This window comes from Aythya ferina (genome assembly GCF_964211825.1).
Source record: "Aythya ferina genome assembly, chromosome: 5".
NCBI lineage: Eukaryota > Metazoa > Chordata > Aves > Anseriformes > Anatidae > Aythya > Aythya ferina.
In genome coordinates, this window is record NC_140301.1 from 20,023,386 (window position 1) to 20,042,871 (window position 19,486).

At 41.3% G+C, this 19,486-nt stretch overlaps 1 protein-coding gene across 1 annotated transcript; it reads left to right on the forward strand.

The window, feature by feature from the left end:
* The first annotated feature begins 4,117 nt into the window (after positions 1–4,117).
* SPTSSA (serine palmitoyltransferase small subunit A) lies at positions 4,118–7,949 on the forward strand. Its single transcript, XM_084521161.1, has 2 exons — positions 4,118–4,297; positions 6,683–7,949. Exons 1-2 carry the CDS (start codon positions 4,195–4,197, stop codon positions 6,784–6,786), a joined length of 207 nt encoding a protein of 68 aa, XP_084377287.1. The 5' UTR covers positions 4,118–4,194; the 3' UTR covers positions 6,787–7,949.
* The last annotated feature ends 11,537 nt before the right edge of the window (positions 7,950–19,486 follow it).

Genomic DNA, 19,486 nt, shown 5'->3' on the forward strand with positions numbered 1-19,486 from the left:
TCCTGTGTAGCTGCATTCATCATTTCTATGGCGCTGATAAACTGTAATTCTCAGTCAGGATGTTGGGCTCCCTTAGGCTGACATTCTTGGATGATATGCATAGATGTAGGTAAGATAAGGTATTGTCATTATATTTGGATTATTGGCTCATTAATTGAATTATTTATTTGTATAGATGGGAAAATTAGGTTATATCAAATTTGGCATGGATGATACTGGCATGGATCATTTAAATCGACATATTAATGCTTAGTAACACAATTAGGAACTTTTACTGTAAAGATGTATTTGGAGAAAAATCCCCATTTTTTCTATTGTAGTTTTTCTTCATGGTGACACGTTTTAAGAATAAATTTATGGTCAGCTCTATTGCCATTAAGCTAGTTTGTATGCTCTTTCTTCAGTACAATTATGGCTTCTTTATGGAAGCATAAGTAGCTTCTGCTATAAGATATTGAGGCTTCTGGCTTGGTCAGTGAAGTCACTGTAATGTTAACGTTGGATCCTTCTCTGCTTTTCCAGGCATACTCCCAGGAGGTGAACTCTTATTTTTTGTTAGTAAGTAATTTCTCTATAGTCTCATGTTTTTTAATGTTTCAACTTGAACAATGGCCTGTTTAAAAAACCAATTTCATCTTTAAGCTTTTTTTCTTTTGATAGTACTGCAAAAAATTTGCTACGTGCTTTGAGAAATTGACAGAAATAGAGGTAGGAACCTGATAAACATACCTATTTTATGATTTAGATTACAATAAAATCATAGGACTCTTTGGTTACCTTCTGTAGTCCCTGGTGCTGTATTCTACTGATCTACACATACTGATTTTATACAGCGTTACATGAGCCCATGAGCCTACGAGGAAAACACCAAAACTTCTGTTCTAGTGTCAGTATTGCATGAGGCGAACACTATGGACAATAGAAGTGATGATATTGAGCTGGCTGGTGTATTGGTGGCCAGGTCATTTCAATTTTGCATTATTGCACAAGTAATTGTAGTAGGAAAGAGAGAAGAGCTGGCAGAGGTGAAGTTGGCCCTTGTTTAAAATTTTAAAAAATACAATCTAAGTTTGATTAATGTTTTGGCCCTTCAAAAACCGAGTGCTGTGAGCCACAGTCTGCTGCTAGTTTGCCCCCAGAGACCTTGAGGAATTACATTGTAAGGGAAGATAAATGACCACCAGGTTCCTGTATTAGATGTATCTGGGATTAATGTAAAAGAAGTTGTGATAAAAGAACACCTGGAAAATGACAGTGAGCGGAGGTGGAGGTTCAGCAGGATGTAAAAAGGAAAATGGTCGGTGCAGCTGTTTCAGAGTAGTGTCACTGCCAGAGTAACCATTGTGTGGAGGCCAAAACTCAGAAGGACCTACTGGAAGTAAATCCTTTTAATACTTGAACATCACATAGGGTAGTGGACAACAGCTCCTGCAGTGCAGACTGGCATGATCTGTGCCTCTTCTGGCCAATTTTCAGAGCTCCCTGAACATCCCATGGGTTGGAACCAATGCAGTTAATTGCCTAATTGGTTATTTGTTAATTGCTTTCATGCACATTTGTTTTTTAGCAAATTTAATAATAGTTAGTTTCTTGAAGGATTTTAGTACAAATATTAGTGTTCACATTTTTCTTTACAACTTTTCAAGGAAATCACTCACTGGTGATGATGGAGGGAAACAAATCTTCAGAATTTTCATCTTACTGGAATAAACAGCATGCAATTCTTGTAAAATTTGGGTAAAATACAGACATTGTACTTTCCAGTAAAAAAAATCAATCGCACTGCTTTTTGCAAGCTGTAAAAGTATAGTTTTAGTGCATAGCAACATTGATTTATATTTTTTTAATTATTCCAGAAGTTTAGCTGTATAAAGCTCAGGGCAGTTTGAGCTTGGCAGAAGAGTAAATGTTGTAAATGGTTTTTATTATATTCAGAAGAATGATGGCTTCCATCTTGTTAGGGTGACCATGGAAATGCTGAAATTACTGCTTGCTTCTCAGGAAGCAGCTCAGAATGCACATGTATTTTTAACCGTGATGCCTGACTTCCTATTTCCAAATCATCAGAAACTTAACTACAGCTTGATGAAAGAAGCAGTGAACTGTTGAGGTAGCTGCTGAGCACTTTGTTGGCCAGTGTGATTTACCCTTCTCTGCATGTGCAACCTACAACTAACATTGAGCACTGCTTGTTTTGAAGCTTAAGATCTGCTTGAGATAAGATCTCCAACCCATTTTTCCTACCTCCAGACAGACTGATTAGTGGAGTGCCTGACTTGTAGGTTGACAGCAATGATCCCATCTGAAGTGGGATAAGTTGTTACTATATGTTATGAATCTGGAGGCATATATGGACAACTTTTAACATAAGACCTGTTCCTTCTTAAAACTGTGGAGGAGCAGATGTGATAGAAGATGTACTCCGTGCTGTAGGGCACACTGGCCATGATGTAGCTGTCTTTACAGTCCAGGGGCAGCATGAAAGTTCTGTGGAGCACCAGGCTAAGGGTCTTTGCCCTGGACTGCTGGAAATGTGAGTATGTGGGAAAGTAGTTCGAGGGCTCAAGTGTCAGTGCCAGTGGTAGCAGGAGGAACAATAGATGATGATGGCAGTCCCGAAGCAGGGCTAGAATAGAGCTGGGAAAGAAGGGGAAACTCTTCAGAGGAGTATTTTTTTTTTTTTTTAAGGAGCTAAGTAAATATTAATAATTGCCTCCTGAGTACGTACTGTTGTGAAAAAGTGTAAGAGACCTGGACAACAGCTGGTGGATGTAGCAGGAAATCATGCAGCTGGTGTGCCTCTCGACATTACCTTTCTTCTCATATCGGGTACTTGCTGCTGCTTCTTGCTTGCCCTATCACTCAAATTGCAGTCCCACGCTTGCAAAGCGTGGGAGCAGGCAGAACTGGGACACATTTGCCCCATATCGCTACAGCTCACAGCTGTGAATGGGAGTAGTGCATTAGTTGTGCTGAAAACACCACTTGTCCTTGAACTTTGTATGCCTTTATATAGAAAGGAGGCTTTCATAACTACCACTACTTTTTTAGGCAGTGGCACCAGCACAAGACTCCTCCAGTAACAATTGCAACAACCAACATCTGTCTTGGAAAGGGACAACAGTTCTTGTGGCCAGTTGTGTGGGGGTATTAATTGTGCCAATGCTCTTGTTTCTTCTTGTGCTGAAATAAATCTGCACAGAAAGTGTGTCTAAATGTATTCTGGACAGATTGAAACCCTTTTCAAATCCTGCCACGTAAATAGATATGATATTCAGTTGTCTGCCAACTGGTTTTCTTTTGCACAGTTAGCTCCTAGTACTGTAGCTGCAATTCCAGCTATGTAAATAATTAATACGTACACCCTCCCGTGACTGTATGTCCTTGCTTTCCATTGTAGGAACAGCACAGGTGAAGTTGGGGTGGGGTGCCTGTGAGAACAGAATTACGACACTCAGTGACATAATCTAAAATGGATTTAAGCAGGATGGTTGTACTGGGTTGGTATCAGCTTCCCATATCTGGTGCACGCACTTGGTCTGTGAGGGAGGTCTTGGCTGGTGGCCTGGCCCCGGTGCCTAGAGGTTGCACCTTGTGCTCAGCTTAGTCACAGTGCCCGATTTCCGTGTGTGTCCCTTTTTACCAGGTTTTTCATTTAAACTAGATGGGGGCCTTCTAAACTAGGTTGTCAATGGCTTTTCAAATCATGCAGTCCCAGGCCAATCTCCGAGTTTTTCTGTATCTGAAGCCAAATAGCAGTCGGGGTTGGTTGTAACACCCTCTGGTGTGTGGCCACATTAGCCTTACAGAAGTGCAAAGTTAGCAACAGTTGCGGTACAAAGTTGATCCCTAGCAGCTTTTATTTTTCCCATTCCTGTGGGATTAGCCTGGACACCCAGCGCTGTCGGATTTGGAGGTCTCGTTGATCTGGGCGCTGCACGGCCCCCGGGGTTGCTCTGCCGGGGACGGCGCCCCCGCTGCGCCGCCACCTCACGGCCGGGGCCGTGCCCGGCGCCTTCATTTCGGGCCGCCCGGCCCCGGAGGGCAGCGGGCGCCCGGGCGGGGCCTGGGGCCGGGCCCTTCGGTGGCGCCGGCGGCGGGAGGGCGGGTCCCGGGCAGCCACCGCCCCCCGTCACCGCTCGGCCTGGGCCCGGCGCGGAGCCAGCGGCGGGCGGGGAGAGCGCGGTGCGCGCCATGGCGCTGGGCTCGGCCTGGAAGCAGATGTCGTGGCTGTACTACCAGTACCTGCTGGTCACCGCGCTCTACATGCTGGAGCCCTGGGAGCGCACCGTCTTCAGTATCCTTCTGCCGGCGGCGGCGCCGGGCCTGCCGGGCGGCTGCGGGGAGCGGGGAGCCGGGAGCCGGGAGCCGGGCTCGGGGAGCGGGCAGCGGGCAGCGGGCGGGGGCTGGCGCCGCCGGAGCCGGGCGGTCCCCGTCGTGCCGCTGCCCTGCCTGCTGCCCGGGGCCGTGTCTGTCGGGAGTTGGGTCTCCTTTGTGTGTTTTTATTATTCTGGTATTATTTTTTTCCTGGCTTGTAAGCCGGAACGCCGAGGGTTCTGGTTAGCACGAGCCTTCCGCGACTCCCTCCGTGCGCGTTTTCGCCGAGTGGGTGTGCGCGCCGCCGAGCTGCCTCGCGTCCTGGTCGCGCTTCGTCACACGGCGATTTCGTGGAAGAGTGCTCGATCCTCGAGCTGCCAAATTTGTCTTGCTTGGAGTGGAAGAGGCTAACAGACGCTAACGTGAAGGCACCTGTGTAAAAACTACTCCAAGGTTAGCTTCTTCAGCCAGCTCTCCCACGCAGGCAGTGCATCCCCTCAAGTGTTGTTGTGGCATCGCAAGTGCTTCTCTTCAGTGTGTCCGTTTTGGTCCTGGGTTAAAAGGATGTCTGGCGTGAATGACCCCGAGCCACCTCTGGTTAATGTCAAGAGGCAAAAAGACAAATTAACCAAAACATTAAAGTTGCTTACACCCAACATCTCGTGTTAGTTGTAGCGCAAGGCTGCTTTTTCTGGTCAGTTGTAAAGGAACTGGCTCTCCTTACATAAAAGTGGTTTCCCAGGTTACGGCTGTGTGATGAGATTAGTTTTTCCTGTGTACAGTTTGTAAAAGTGGAGATAACCTACTATTTATTTGTTCTTGTATTTATAGACTTGCTGCACACGATTGTTTAGGTAGCAGCTCTTCATTATAAAAAAAAACAGAAAACATTCCTGACTAAAGTACCTTCCTCTGTTTATGCTATGTCTGGATCAGTGAAAAATCCTCCATTATTGCTTCCCTTGTAAGTAGATCAGTCATGAATATGTATTTTTTTCCTTTTGCATTAACTATACATCTTTTTAACTTGGGCAAGATATTTAAGCAAATGGAAGGTGTGTATGCGTATTCACATATTTTTATCAAATGCTCATGTTGCAGGGAAGCAATTGCTGCTTAATTTAAAAATGTCCTACGTGCCCCAAGTATCGTTTGCGATCTTAGTTCAGCAGAACTGTTTTTGCCCCCAAACTGGGTGGTTTCGGTGTGGCTGGGCCAGGCCTGCCAGGTGCCGTGGGGACGCCGCACCGATGCAGTGGCCTTGGGAGCTGAGGGTGCGCCGACCTCCCGTGTGTGTCGCCAGCTCCTTGTGCTCTGGAGTCACTGCGAGCGCTGGTGCTGAAGCGTGGATTTATGGGCTGACCTTCATTTTAGTGTCTCGCGTTGTGCAATCTTCTGGGACTAAAAATACACCCAGAAGCTAGTACGCTCTAATAAGCACAATGAATATCTCCACTCTGTCATGGGGAAGTCAGTGACAAAGCCTTTGTAACACACGTGCTGAGGTAACTTGATTTCTCAAAGTTAGGGAGCATGCGCAGCTCCTCTGATTTCACCTGTGGAAACTGAGTACTGTTATCCAGTGTTATCTTGTTTGTTAATCTTCAGAGCCCTTCGTAGTGTTTCTGTCTAAGCTTACTGAATCTCTGCTGGTAGGTGGTTGAAATCAAGAGGCTGTTATTAATTGAGTGCGCTACTTTTGAATTTCTGAAGTCTTAAACTTTGAATGATGCGATCCTTCAATAGTCTGGTGCCATGATTTCTGTAGATAAAGCTTTGAGAATCCCAGAGACGGTCTAGTGGTACATGTATATTATAAGCTATACTCCTGCCATCTGACTTTCTACAAAAGGTCCTGATTTGGACTTCAACTAACAAAGTGGGCATCTTGAGATTGTTTAGCAGGTGTCTTCATGTGAGGCTTGTTTTGCAGATCTGCTATAGTAAAGTACTAATGAGTATCTCTTTATTTAAATGCACAACTTTACTCCAACGCTGATCCTCTGAGGCTTTGTGGCTAAAATAACTAGGAAGGTGCTTGTCACAACGTTACTCATATTTTTCATTACCCCAGCAGATTTTTTGTTCTAAGTACTGTCAGGCAACACACAAGTTGAGCTTTTTGCCCATTCTCAGTTCCCTGAGGCTTCCTACCACAGTGCAGCTCGTCACTTGCTCCTACCAAGTGTTCTTGTTGTCAGTTTTCTGTTGCTTCTTTTACAGATGTATTTGTTGAATGCAGTTGACACACTGTATTTTAAAAATACAACTTTGTAAGATAGTTAACAGGAAAGATACAATGCTATGCTTATGTGACTTGTAAGGCACTTTGTTTCAAATGCTTTCTTCCTTAACTGTGACTCAGATTCGATGCTGGTTTCCATCGTTGGAATGGCACTGTACACAGGCTATGTGTTCATGCCTCAGCACATCATGGCAATATTGCACTACTTTGAAATTGTGCAGTGATGAAGAACGTACTTTCAAGAAGTAATCATGCTCTGAAATCTGGTCTACAAAGAAGAATGAATCTCTTAGTTTTAACGAGACTTCTGCCGATGTCAAAAAAAAAAAAAGAAAGACACAATGAGGATTCTGCAGACTAGGAAATGAGCTATGTAGAGCAGGGACGTGAGGTGTCCCCTATGTTGTGTTCATTCCTTTTGATTTTACAAGATTTGCCCTTGTATAGTAGTTTTGTCTACCTTAACATTGTGATTGTACTTTGATATCAGTATTTTCTTAACTTTGTGACAGTTTCAACATTGCACTGTGAAAGCTTTTCTTAATTGTAATTTTGAGTAAATCTTAATTGCCTTCTATTTTTAATCAGAAAGTCATCTTATTAAATGGGGCTTAAAGCTTTTGCTATTGTATGGTATGCATTTGCCTGGATATTTCTATCAATGCGTTTTGTAAGAAAATACATCTAGATTCGTATTAGAGACATGGATATATTCGTCTAACACTATTTACAAAAAATTAGTTTGTATGACTGAACTCAGGTGTACTGTTTTCTTGTCCAAACTTTGTTCAACAGTGTGTTTGTGCATATCACCTGAATTTGGAATTAGCGATTATTTTGTTTCTATATTCCACCTGCTGGAGGAGGGTGGGAGGGAGAAAGCATTGAGGCAGAGCGGAGGCTGCATTCATTATATTTGAGAAGCGCTGGGGTTGTGGTCTTTTCATAGTGGGAACAAAAGAAATTTTCTTCGCTCACATAGGCCCACGTAAAGCTTTGGGACAATACTTTAAATCAACACCTTTTCTAGCTACCAATTAAATTGTACTTTTACATAATTCTTTGTTACGTTCCAATGGCGATGGTTTCTGCTGATTTTCACTCAACAGTGTACCTGTCTGTGTTTTAAGGGAGTTTTCTATTGCTGCTAGTGTTCCAAATGTGTTCTCGCTACAAATGACCAAAACATAGGGTTTTAAATGGACCCGAGTTACAACTACAGCAATAAGTAGCTGAATACTTGGCTGAAGTCCTGCCTTTTTTCTTTTTTTTAATAGGGATTTTTTTCAGTTTTGTATTCTGATATGTATGGTGGTAACAACCTAACTTTCTTAAGTGGAGGACTTTTTTTTTGTTGTTGTTTAAAAAATAAAACTTTAAAAGCAGAGCTTGGATGCCAAACTTTTCATTGAGAAGTTAATGTGTTTCTGAATACTGCTTACTTTTCTTCAAACTTAAAAAACAAACAAACAAACAAAAACAAAACACAAACTGGTACTTGACCAAAAAATTGTGATTTTAATGCCCAGAAATAATAAGCATTTATATCTTTTATGCAACTTGTTTGGAAATCAAGAATTATACCCAAGTTGTACAACTAAACTGTTCTAGAAAGATACCATGCTCTAGGTTTATATAGTTTTCTGGAAAGTACACCGATAGGAAAACAAATCTTTTCCATTTAAGTGCTTTGTGTATCTCTGAAAACCCCATCGTCATCCTGAAGCTGTAAGCAGTGGGCCTTCAACTCCTTAGGTGCACCGAAGCTTTACTGCAGTCGGTAGAGGTCTCCCACTAAATTAGTGCCTTGCTTAAGGGTGGAATTTCTTACGAAAAGTACCTAAACAGCTAAACGCAAGTCTTGGTTGTGTCTTGGAGACAAAAATGCCATCTGCCACTTAGCCTGTGTCTGCCGAGTGGGATGCCCAAGCATCCCTGCCCAAGCGATGGTGTTATTGATTGGGTAAGGCCGAATCAGAGACCGCAGGCACGTGATCCTGCCTTTGCTCATTAAAAACTGGCTATGCAAGCGTGGGCAGTTCAGTGTTTCCTTAAAAGTGTATCCAGACATGTACATAGTATTTTAAATATATGTATATGGAGCTAATGAATAGTTAATGTATTCGTTTTGAAGTAGAGTAGCGCAACTTGCTGCTGTCCGTGGGTTAAATCGGTACTGGGATGTTTCTTTGTGAGCTGCCATTGTGGCTGAGACAAATCTACTGCTGAGCGAGGGCTGTAGTTGTGTGTGGGGGTAGGGGACAGCGCTCCCCTGCTGCAGCATTGTGAACCTTAAATGTGATTTTTAATTGCAAAGGGTTTTATAAAAGGGCTTTTGTATACTGACTTTTATTAGCTGTCTGCTTTTCGTTGTGGGGAAAAAAAGAGTAACCAGAGTCTAAACACTTGCATTGTGTTGGAGTGGGCCCGATCGATACTGTACTTGGATTCAATTTGCTAATTTGAGGAGTCACTTTCAGCAGTTCTCTTTTTACTTATAAATCAAGAATCTCCTAGAAGCCTTGGACTGTTTTAGATTTCAAATACTTTGTTAAAGATGAAATAATTTCATTAATAAAATACTTTATGTTGTATCTCTGGAAGGAGGTATCTGCAATGTGATTTTCCTAAAGTTGATGTAGTGATGGTTCAAGGTGGGATAATTATGAAGCTGAGTAAAGTGTTTGTTAAGTATGGATGGTGGTAGGGGGTTAATTCATGGTTAAATTTGAATAATAAATGAATCATAAGGCTACCAAGTTGTTTTCCTACTGCAGACTGCTTTATTGCCATGTTAGCTGAGGGATCAAATCCTTCATGTTATGTACTTGTAAGCTTTTTCTGTGCAAGGTGGATCTTGAAGACACCTTAAATACCTTTTGGAGGCAGCTGGTCAATTATGCTTTTGTGTTAAAAGAATAGTAACCCAGACATTGGTGTTTTAGATAAACTTGGAAAAGATAATCGTGGGAAGTATTTCTTTTAAGAGGGGAGCTCAATAAAATCTGAGCCCTGAAAGTAGCTTTATGTTAGTCTTCTACTAGTAACAGCTCATGGGGTCTAGCTTGAGTCACCTAGAACATGTTTAAGAATGTACCAGCTGTGTCACAGCACCTCTGATAACACCGGCTCCATCAGACACCAGCTGCTGACAGCCAGCTGGGTGCCCCCTGCCCACCCGCTCCTGTGGTCAGCTCTGCTGGGGGGCCTGCCAGGTACAGGCTGGATCCCACAGAGACATCATCAAGAGCCTTTGAAGTGGGGGCTGCTGTAGCCACAGGAGGAAACTGCGGCAAAAAATCAAGCCAGAAGCAGGTCTGGGACATATGTGCACATGCATGTGGGTTTGTATACATGTCCTGGGTCAATCATTATACATACATAGATATCTATCTATCTATCTATATCTATAGATATAGATATTAATGCATAATTTCCATAACCATCATGATCTTTAAAATGATGGGTTGTTTTTCCCCTTAAATAGCGCAATGAATTGGATCCCCTACTAGTAGACAATATCTTCTTTTAACTTCTTCCTCAAAGATACTTTTCTAAGTTCATGGGATCTAGTCTGATCCCATGATCATATTCACTTTTAATGTCTTTGGTGGTTGTGTGATTATTGTGTAGCACTTAATTTGGATATAAAGGCTGTTGTTTTCTGGATCTTAAGTAACTTGTGAAGGAAAACACTTGAGAATCCTAAAGCAAGACTTTCTCGCTAAAATTTAGCAAGAAACACTAGTGGGGTTTTTTGTTTATTTGTTCTAAAGACAAAAGCATACAGCTTTCTGTGTCATTTCCATTGTTTCTCTGTTGGATCTGCTATGGTCAGCCTTAAGCAGAGTCATCGCTGAGCACAATAGCTGCTGTAGCTGCTGTCTTTTGTGTGCATGTGTGTATGTAATGGTGGTTTAAAGGAGAAAATCTGGCATTACAGTCCAGAACTTGATCAAGCTTTTTCTCCACGTATTGGGGACAAATAAATTCTAGATCTGAAATATCCCAGAGTGGGATCACAGCAGACACACCTCTGCTTTTCTTACCAAATTCAGTATATCAAAATCAGTACATCAGCACAAGATCCTCCATCTGTCTAAACTGTCACAGCGTGATCGAAGTCTGAGAAACGATGACCAGCTACTCTCCCTGAGATATTCAAACCCTGATCCAATTTCTAAAGTATCAGTAATATCAAGTTATCTCTTCACAATACTTTTGCAATGGCAGCGTGTGTATTTCTCAAATGCCCCAAGTGCTTCCAGCGAAGCAGAACAGGGAATTACCTTATGCAACATCTTATCACTGAATGCTTAACACAATGTAAAATGTTGGGAGGCGGTCTTGGCTGGAAGTCAGGCTGTCCTGAGGTGGTTTTCCTGGTGAATCACTTTGTGGTGCTTTGTGGATTCCTTGAGCCGGTCTAGAGCACATGCTTTACAGTTTGGCTTGTTTGTGAGTGGGGTTCTTGTAATAAAAACCACCACCACCACCCCCCAAGAAAAAAAAAAAAAGCAAAACAAAAACAACAACAAAAAATAAACCACCATCAAAAAAGCAATCAAACAAACAAAAAAACAGCTTTAAGGTGTAAAAAGCATTGGCTAGGCTTTCATTTTGTTGGTGGTAGTGCTTATTTTAATAGCAACTAAGATGATACACATGTACAATTGATGAGCTGCATCTGTTTATGGATCAGGTATTTAGACCTTAATAATAATAAGAGTGCATAGAAGCACACTTTATTTTGCAAAGAGGCCTTTAAAATATCAGGGGCTCTGTTTTACACCCACAACAGTACTTCATGTTTTGCTGTTGCTCAGATCGTAGTGCTGTGTGGCTCCAGATGCAAGTAGCTCCATGGTGCTTTTCAGTCTGTTAATGACTTTTTATTTAAAGACTTATTCCACTTTCCTATGCAGAGAGGGCCCTCCGCTAATTGCCTTCTTCATTCTGGAGGAATTTTTAAATGAGTTACTGTGATTCTAATCTAAACTTGGCTCGTTATGTGAAATCATAGGGACATATGATGGAATAACATCAAATGAGAGGCTGAAAATGAAAATTTTGTTTGTCTTTGGACAAATGTCAGGGTGAACTGGGGAATGAAAATTATTTTACAAGGCTTTTGGTTTCTGGGGAGCTTCAGCTCTCGCAGAATGGATGTTTCTAGTGTTTGGAAAAAATGTGGGGGTTATTTCCCTCAACAGAAAGCATAATCTTGTTTTCAGGTGGCTGTGTTGAAATTTGACACAATCTGAAGCTGATACTGGTGTTGAACCCCCAAATTTACCAGATGAAAAAGTAAATTACTCATGTAAATATAGCAGTTACCAAGGTAAGAACTTTTAGTTGCAGAAGAGTTGTTTTAAGAGGTGATAATAGCACCCTGGTTCTTGAGCTGCATGGTTGGACTGTGGACGTGCAGCCACGTGTGGGTTGGAGATCCTTCATGCCATAAAGGTACCTGCTAGCACTAGAAGGATGCCCCAAACTCCCTGCTCTAAATTATCTTTGATAATTGGACCTAACATAATCAACACATCACCAATATTTGTATAGTTACAATATCAAGTATGATGCTTTTTTGTTTGTTTGCTTGTTTGCACACTCATCTGCAGGTGAAATTGTCTCGGCATATCCTGCATTTTGTGCTCCCAGCAATGTGAGATAGGCACTATATTTGAGGCCTATATTTCAAGATGAGGAAATGGCATACTACATCGCCCTCAGAAGAAGTCTTTGGGGGAAAGGAGTTGTCTTGGTGATGATTGATCTTATTTGGTGTGAAATTTGTTTGCTTTTTTTTAGGGTCTATTTAGGGGAAAAAAACTAACTATTCATGATCACGTAGGAATTTAAACCAAAAATCCTCTGGGCAATGCTTGTGTTCCTCTTCTGCTTCTGTATAGTTAGCTGTTGTTCTCTTTTTCATTTGGATTGTTTTTCATTCAAGTTGTTTTTGATTCATATATTTCAAAAAGCAAGAAATGGATGCTTCAGAATATGGTTTTGAATGTTGCTGCTTAATACACACCAGTAACACTATGAAATTCTGGAAGGTGTCTTTGCATAATATTCTTTCTGCCATTATGGGATTGTGATGTCTGCTCATCTGAGGATCAGGATCTAGTCAAATTCAGACCAAGTGTGGCTTTGGATGTCTAGTTACCGATACCAGATCTATAACAGCTTGTTCCTCTGCTTATGTTATATTACTGACTCAAAATTAACATTTTGGAGAAAAAGCCCAGAGTATTGCATCCCAGGACTAGAAAAAATTATATGCTTTGGTAGTACTTGCTGAATTTCAGTCAGAATTACCAGATAGTTTCCAAACTCAGGGTTAGCTTAGTGGATGACTATGAAAATCTTTCTTGTTCATTAATATTGTTCAAAATAAATAAAAAAAAAGCCTTCAACACATATCCTGTGTAGTACAGTATTCCAGTAGGCTAGACAAAAATGTAGTGCTCAAATCAGATTGACAGAGTATAACATGCATGATTTATCTGTTGTAGACCGTAGGATTAGGGTCCATAGGATCCGCTGAATTCCTGGTGTCTAACCAAATGGGAAAGTGGTCTCCACTGAAAAATGAAGAAACTATAAATTCTCAGGGAATAGGAGACAGTTTCTGTGGAAGTGAGGCTTTCCAGGCTGGGTGCAGCTGCAGGTTACACCTGCAATGTGATGGCACCTGATGCTGAGATCCGAAAGTGCACTGCAGAAGGATTTGTGCAACGCTCTGCATTTCCTTGGAAATAGTTATATGAAGTCATCTTAATGCTGAAGAGAGTAAAAGGGTGTGTGAGGAATCCTGAACAAGCTGAAGCACACAGAGATGCCGGCTTTCATCTCCACACAGTGCAGCATTGCATGAGGTGGACAGCCTGTATGCATCTGCATGACATCTCGGTTTTCAGTACTGCTCCTGCTAAATGTGATGTGCATATGTGCTCACAAATGGTCTGTCTTGTTGTATCTTTGGAAAGTCATGAGGCTTAGATGAGTGGCTGGCATAGTCCAAGAGTTTCAGTCTTTGGCTGGTGACTGCAATCTGGGGAGCAAATGGTGTGCTGGTTGGTGGTAAATTGATTGATGATGGTAATAATCCTTTTAAAGCCAGAATATACGCATCCTGTGCTATACTGGTTCAATGAATGTCTACCTGCTGCACGAAGGAGTCCCATTTGGAAAACTTCTTTTGCCTGATGTTGCAGCAACGTCAGACCTCTTCATTCAGCTACTGGTAAACCCTCTGCACTGTGCATTACTGTGGTTTGTTCTGCTGTATGCTTTCTCGGATTATTTGAGGCCTGGGTTATAAGGACAGCAGACACCAGAGGGAACACAGATAGGGGACCCAGCAATTGATTTGTGGCCATTTTGTTTCACCTGCTGAGTTAATGTGTGTGTTTTGACAGTTGGAGACCGAGGTTACCAAAGGTAAAGCACCGACGTTGCGATAATGGAGGAAAACAAGATATTGAAATGCTCACCATGCTGTGGCAGGGGTCTGTGGCAGACCACCTGGCAATGAGGGTGAAGAGGGTCAAGTTTCTACCAATACCTAACATGTCACAAGCCTGAAGATCATGGGCCTACTTCGTCTGTTTGAACCAACTTTTCTGTCATTCTTTACAGACAATGGAAAAGGTCAGCTTTGATGGGGTGGTTAGAAAGGAAGGGATATAAGAAGGAGCAGTTTCCAGGTGAAGGAACCATCCCAAAAATTCACATGGAATATAACAGCAACTCAAGCTGCAGGCCTGAGGAGGAATGTTCAGAGCCCCAACAGTTAACTGATAGGATGACAGAGTGAAAATACAGTGAGAGTACTGAGACAGCAGTGGTGACACGGTCCCAAGATGATCTTTACAACATTGTATTTCCATCAATGCTGCTATAAGTCAATAAAAATTATAGTTAATAAGACCAAACCCAACAGAATAGAAAGCACTATCTTCTGAGCTGGAACTGAGGAAAAAAAGGTCAGGAAAGGCATGCACTGCAATAAATTAAAGTCTGTTTCCTGTAAAACAGAACAGCTTGTGAGTTGGGCAGATTTCTTTTCCTTCTTATTAGCTCGGTTTTCAGAATAGCTGTCTTATGGACTTGTACTTTATTTTATTATTGTTGGTACAACATCTCAGTGACTTTTTTTTCCTCAAAATACATGTGATGTGGCTCCTGTGTTAGCCACCGGGGTCAAAGGTTAATTCATCCTTATCCACAGTCACGGACTTTTGTACCAGAGGCAGTGTCATTGTCATGAACGACTTTGTTATTAAGAAATCGTAATGTCTCTGTTTTCTGTGAAGTATTGGTTCTGGGAGAGAGCAGAAAGAAGAATCTGATTTCCACTAATTCAGTTTGAAGCTGTTCCCTGTGGAACTTGAAAATTGCTTATTTATGAGAGCTGATTGTTCTCATGAAAGGCCTGAAACTGTAAACCAGAGAAAGCAAGACTGCTTTTGCAGTTATTTTCTTTCCTTTTATTTATTGCAGGATTTCTGTAGATATTCTTTTCTGAATTCCTGAATGATGTGTGGTTAAGACAAATTATTAAAATGGAATACTTTGTCTCACTGTCCTGGATTTTCATCAACAAGAAAAAAAACTCCATAAAGAACTTAAAGAGCTTTTCGTATGTGTCAGAATACTTAAAAATGCTACTTAGGAGCCTTCATTCAGGGATGAGACCTTCATTTTGTGTCCTTTTGCAGTAGGTGAAAGGAGCGGGTGGGAGCTGCTCTTGCTGGAGGCAATTTTTTAGCATTTTTGGGCTTTAAGGGCTCTGAGATCTCAGCAAAACCAAGGATCAGTATAACTTGCATTTCTGTTGTCACCATGTCCAGTCTCAGGAGTAAGCAACATGGTTAGCCTTGCTAGCTGAAGCTGGCACCAGCTTTGGCTGTGTTGCTAAAATGAATATGGACACTCACTTGGGGAGACCCAGCTTCCAGCCCCTGTTTTCACATCTGAATGAATTTAGAAGATTATCAGGGAGGCTATACCTTCCTTTTTAGCACATTTCAGGCTAGGCATCCCACAATCCACACTGTGTGTTTGGTCCCATGTGTGCTACTTCTCAGATTTGCTTTACACCTGATTGAAAATTTCACTGTGGGAATGAGACAGGTTTCCTGGTGGCAACTCAACTGGTATGTCAAGGTAACCACGTCTGAACCCCGCAACCCCTGGCAACAACTCTAAACACGGTGACTTATGTCTTGAGTGGCAGCACTCAAGGAATTAGAGCTCACCCCTACGTTGTGGGTGAAGTTTGCGAAAGTAGTTACTGCTCTCTGTTTAATTAGCCTGTTTGTCAGACCAGCTTGATGTACTGGTATAACAAGCCAGAATGTCAAGTGGATTACAAATGTCAAGCTGCTACATTTTTAAGTGAGCTGCAAGTTTAAGGCTTCTAGCTCAGATCAGCCTTCTCCCTCCTCGTGAAGCCATCAACCAAAGACACCCCAAGCAGTGCCCCTTAATGAGGACGTTTCCTGCTAACATGTGGTCAGCAAGAGTGGGAATCGGCTCTGGTGGAAAGGAAACAGCTGATTCCCCCAGATGTTCCCAGCTGTGTGGTTTTGCAGAGCTCTGCTCCAATTAGAGATTCATTTTCAGGACTGTTAGTACTACAAAAAGGAATGCAGTTCTGAAGGGAAGATAATCAGTTTTCATGATCATCAGTGGGTCAGCAGTTTCGAGAGCCAAAGGGTCTTCCAATTATTCTTGTCCTTGTGTATCTGTCTTTCAAGATGTTTTTCATATTCATCATATGCATACACAAATAAACGAGCAAAGCAGGTAAGCTGCTCTGGGGTGGGGCTGTATGATTTTGTCATCTCTAACCACAATCCTGCTTCCATTTAAGCTTTTTCCTACCTGTCCTGTACATGATGTGTGAAGATGACTGATTGTTCCTTTTATTTTATTTTATTTTATTTTATTTTATTTTATTTTATTTTATTTTATTTTATTTTATTTTATTTTATTTTCAACATGTTTTTACATCCTCAAAGGCTGGAAGGATGAGGTGGGGATTTAACAATCTTCTATAAGCTAAACTGCCTCAAATAATTTCTCAAATCTTTTCTGAAACTGGACGCTATCTCAGCTGAGGCCTTATCAGCATCAACTGAAACTGAAAGATTTTATTCTGAAAGACACATGAAATAATCCTTTTCATACAGCTTTGGCTGATATTTGCCTTTTCCACAGTGGCATTATGTTGACTTGCCTTCTGATTGATATCTATTGTATTCCCATCCTATAAGAGCTGTTCCCTAGCCAGTTAGTTGCTGTCCCAAATTCATTCAGTTGGTTATCACTATGAAAATTCAATGCTCTACATTAAGTTCCTATTCAATTTGACTCTTTTTCCAGATTGCTTCCCCAGTTTGTTTATTTTGAATTTTGTTTTCCAGTGTACTTGCAGTTCTCCCAGCTTTGTAATATGCAAATTTAATAAGCAGAGTTTTTATTCAATTGCCCAAATTATTAGTGAAAGCACTGAGTGAAGTTGGAAGTGGTGCTGTTATCCATGAAATATCCAGTTCAATGCATCTTTCCTTTTAGACAGGAAACTGTGGATTGCTACCCTTTAGGACTAGAGTCTGGTGATGTTTGCAGCCATTCTGTAGCAGTTTGATCTAATCTTTGCTTCTTCAGCTCACTTACGAGAATGCCATGTTGGGTAGCATCAAAGGCCATTGCTGAAATCAAGTTTTGACATCTATTGCTTCTTCCCTGTCCACAAGGCCAATTGGTCTGTTGTGGAAGGAAATTAGATTGGTTTGGTATGACTTGTTCTCTACTGTTCATCTGCTCTAGCAGAGGGCAGTGGGTTTATAGATGGTATAGATTTATTGTACTAGTTTTCTGGTAAATGAACTTGACAGGTTTACAGGTTTTTAATTTCCAATTTTTTTTTTTTTTTTTTCCCCTCTCATTGTTAAGGATGCAGTAGATTTTCTGTCTGTCAGAAGTTACCTATGTTCTCTGATTTCTCCAGGATGACCACTAACACTTCTGAGGTTAATTTATGTTTTAAAAATTATTCTGGAACAAACATTATACCCTACAGGTATGATGGCTAAGTTATCATAACTTATTCTTCTGCTTGGGGCTTGGTTAAAAAATTCAACTCACCTGTGAATTGTTGCTTTAGTTTCATTAATTTTATTTACTTTTCACATATTTTTCTTAGAAAAACTTGAGTAACTGTGCCATATGTAATTTTTTTTCCTGTTGTTTTTGGCATAGTATTAACCATCTGCATTCTGCTGATATTTCTAGCGTGACCTCCTATATAATGGTATTAAATATTTTGGACTTTTGGCATTTTCTGATTAGTTTTCTTCTTTTCTTTAAATTCCTATTCTAAATTTCCTATTCCTGAAGCAATGAAGTATTCCTGTTAATGTCCCTTTCTAGTTACATCGGACTTTGTCTTGCTATTTCGGATTTTGTCCCTAGATGCTCCTGCTATTATCTTGTACTCATCTTTAGTAGCACGACCCAGATTGTTTTCTATACACTTTCCCCTTTTAATAATATACAGCTTGCAACTTACCTAAATTACATTTTTTGCTATGCATCTTCTTTTCTGCTTTAGGACCACTTGTGCTTAGGTTTTCAGTATAATTTATTTGAGTTACTGGCACCCTAAACTTTCCCTAAACTCAAAGTAAGAATTCAAAACAGCCAAGTTTTTATGAATTTACAGAAATTACATGCAAGACAAGGTAACTTTTTACTCAGCCTTCCTAGGGATCACTCAGTCTGTCATTTCTTGGTTGCTGTCACCTTTAATTTCTCATCTGATTCCTCCTTCTATGTTAACACAAATCTGCCAGTCCTTCCTCGTGTTCCTTTTCCATCCTCCTGTATCAGAAAGAATTTTTATTATTGCTATTCACAGGCCTATGTCCCGCTGTACTCCCCTCCCAAAAGCAGTATGGGCAGTTATATCCCTGCAATTACTGCTTTCAGTGCTCTGCATGACCTTGCCATTGAGGTGTGTGTGCATTTTCACAGGAAGCCTCATCCACACAACTTCAGTAAATCCTCAGCATGATATCTTTGTCTTTCTTTTCTTCTTCAGTCATTGCTGTTACCACAGAGCAGGTTTAACTCTGGATCTGGTCCAGACATCACAGCATTCTCAAAACAAGACAGCAATTTTTCTTCTTTTTAATGTGCCTGTTCCTCCAGAAGAAACCCTGCCATTCACTTGTTAGTGATGTGGCAAACCATATGGCCCTTGGGTCAGTACATCTCCCTAGATGCCATGCACTCCACTTTGTGCTCCTGTGATGCCACGGACAGCCCTTGAATTCACTGCTGATCCATATCAAGTTATGGGAGGAGCAGAAGATGGGAAGGGAAGAAATTCACGTTAGTTATTGAAGAGGGGATGGCATGTGTCATAAAGCCACTGAATAAGTAGTGAATGGATCATGTAGCCTAAGCTTTATCATTTCTTGCTCTCAGCCACTGAGGTATGAAATATTGTTTGGCACTCTTCTTCCTCTGTGGGATGCTACTTAGGCATCCTAGCGAACACCTCATATACAATGTCTGAGGTAAAATGAAGCAACTTAGAATGTCTTAGAATATTAGTAATGAAGCTAAAGGGAGGTGATCCGCACATTATATCAATATGGCTGTTCTCTCAAGCTGAGAATGGAGCTTTGCAGATTGAGGTAGGGAAAAGTGTCAGATTGTTATCAAAATTTGCAAAGTCTACAATTTCTGGAGAAGTTCTGGGTGGTTTTCTGACATTTGCTGATAGAAGGCCCTTTTCCCAGTAACTGAAGAGAAATTGAGTAGGGAGAGAAACAGTGGTGTAAAATCTATGGATTAGAGCAGCAGATGATACTTTTGTGACACCTTATCTTTTTATTT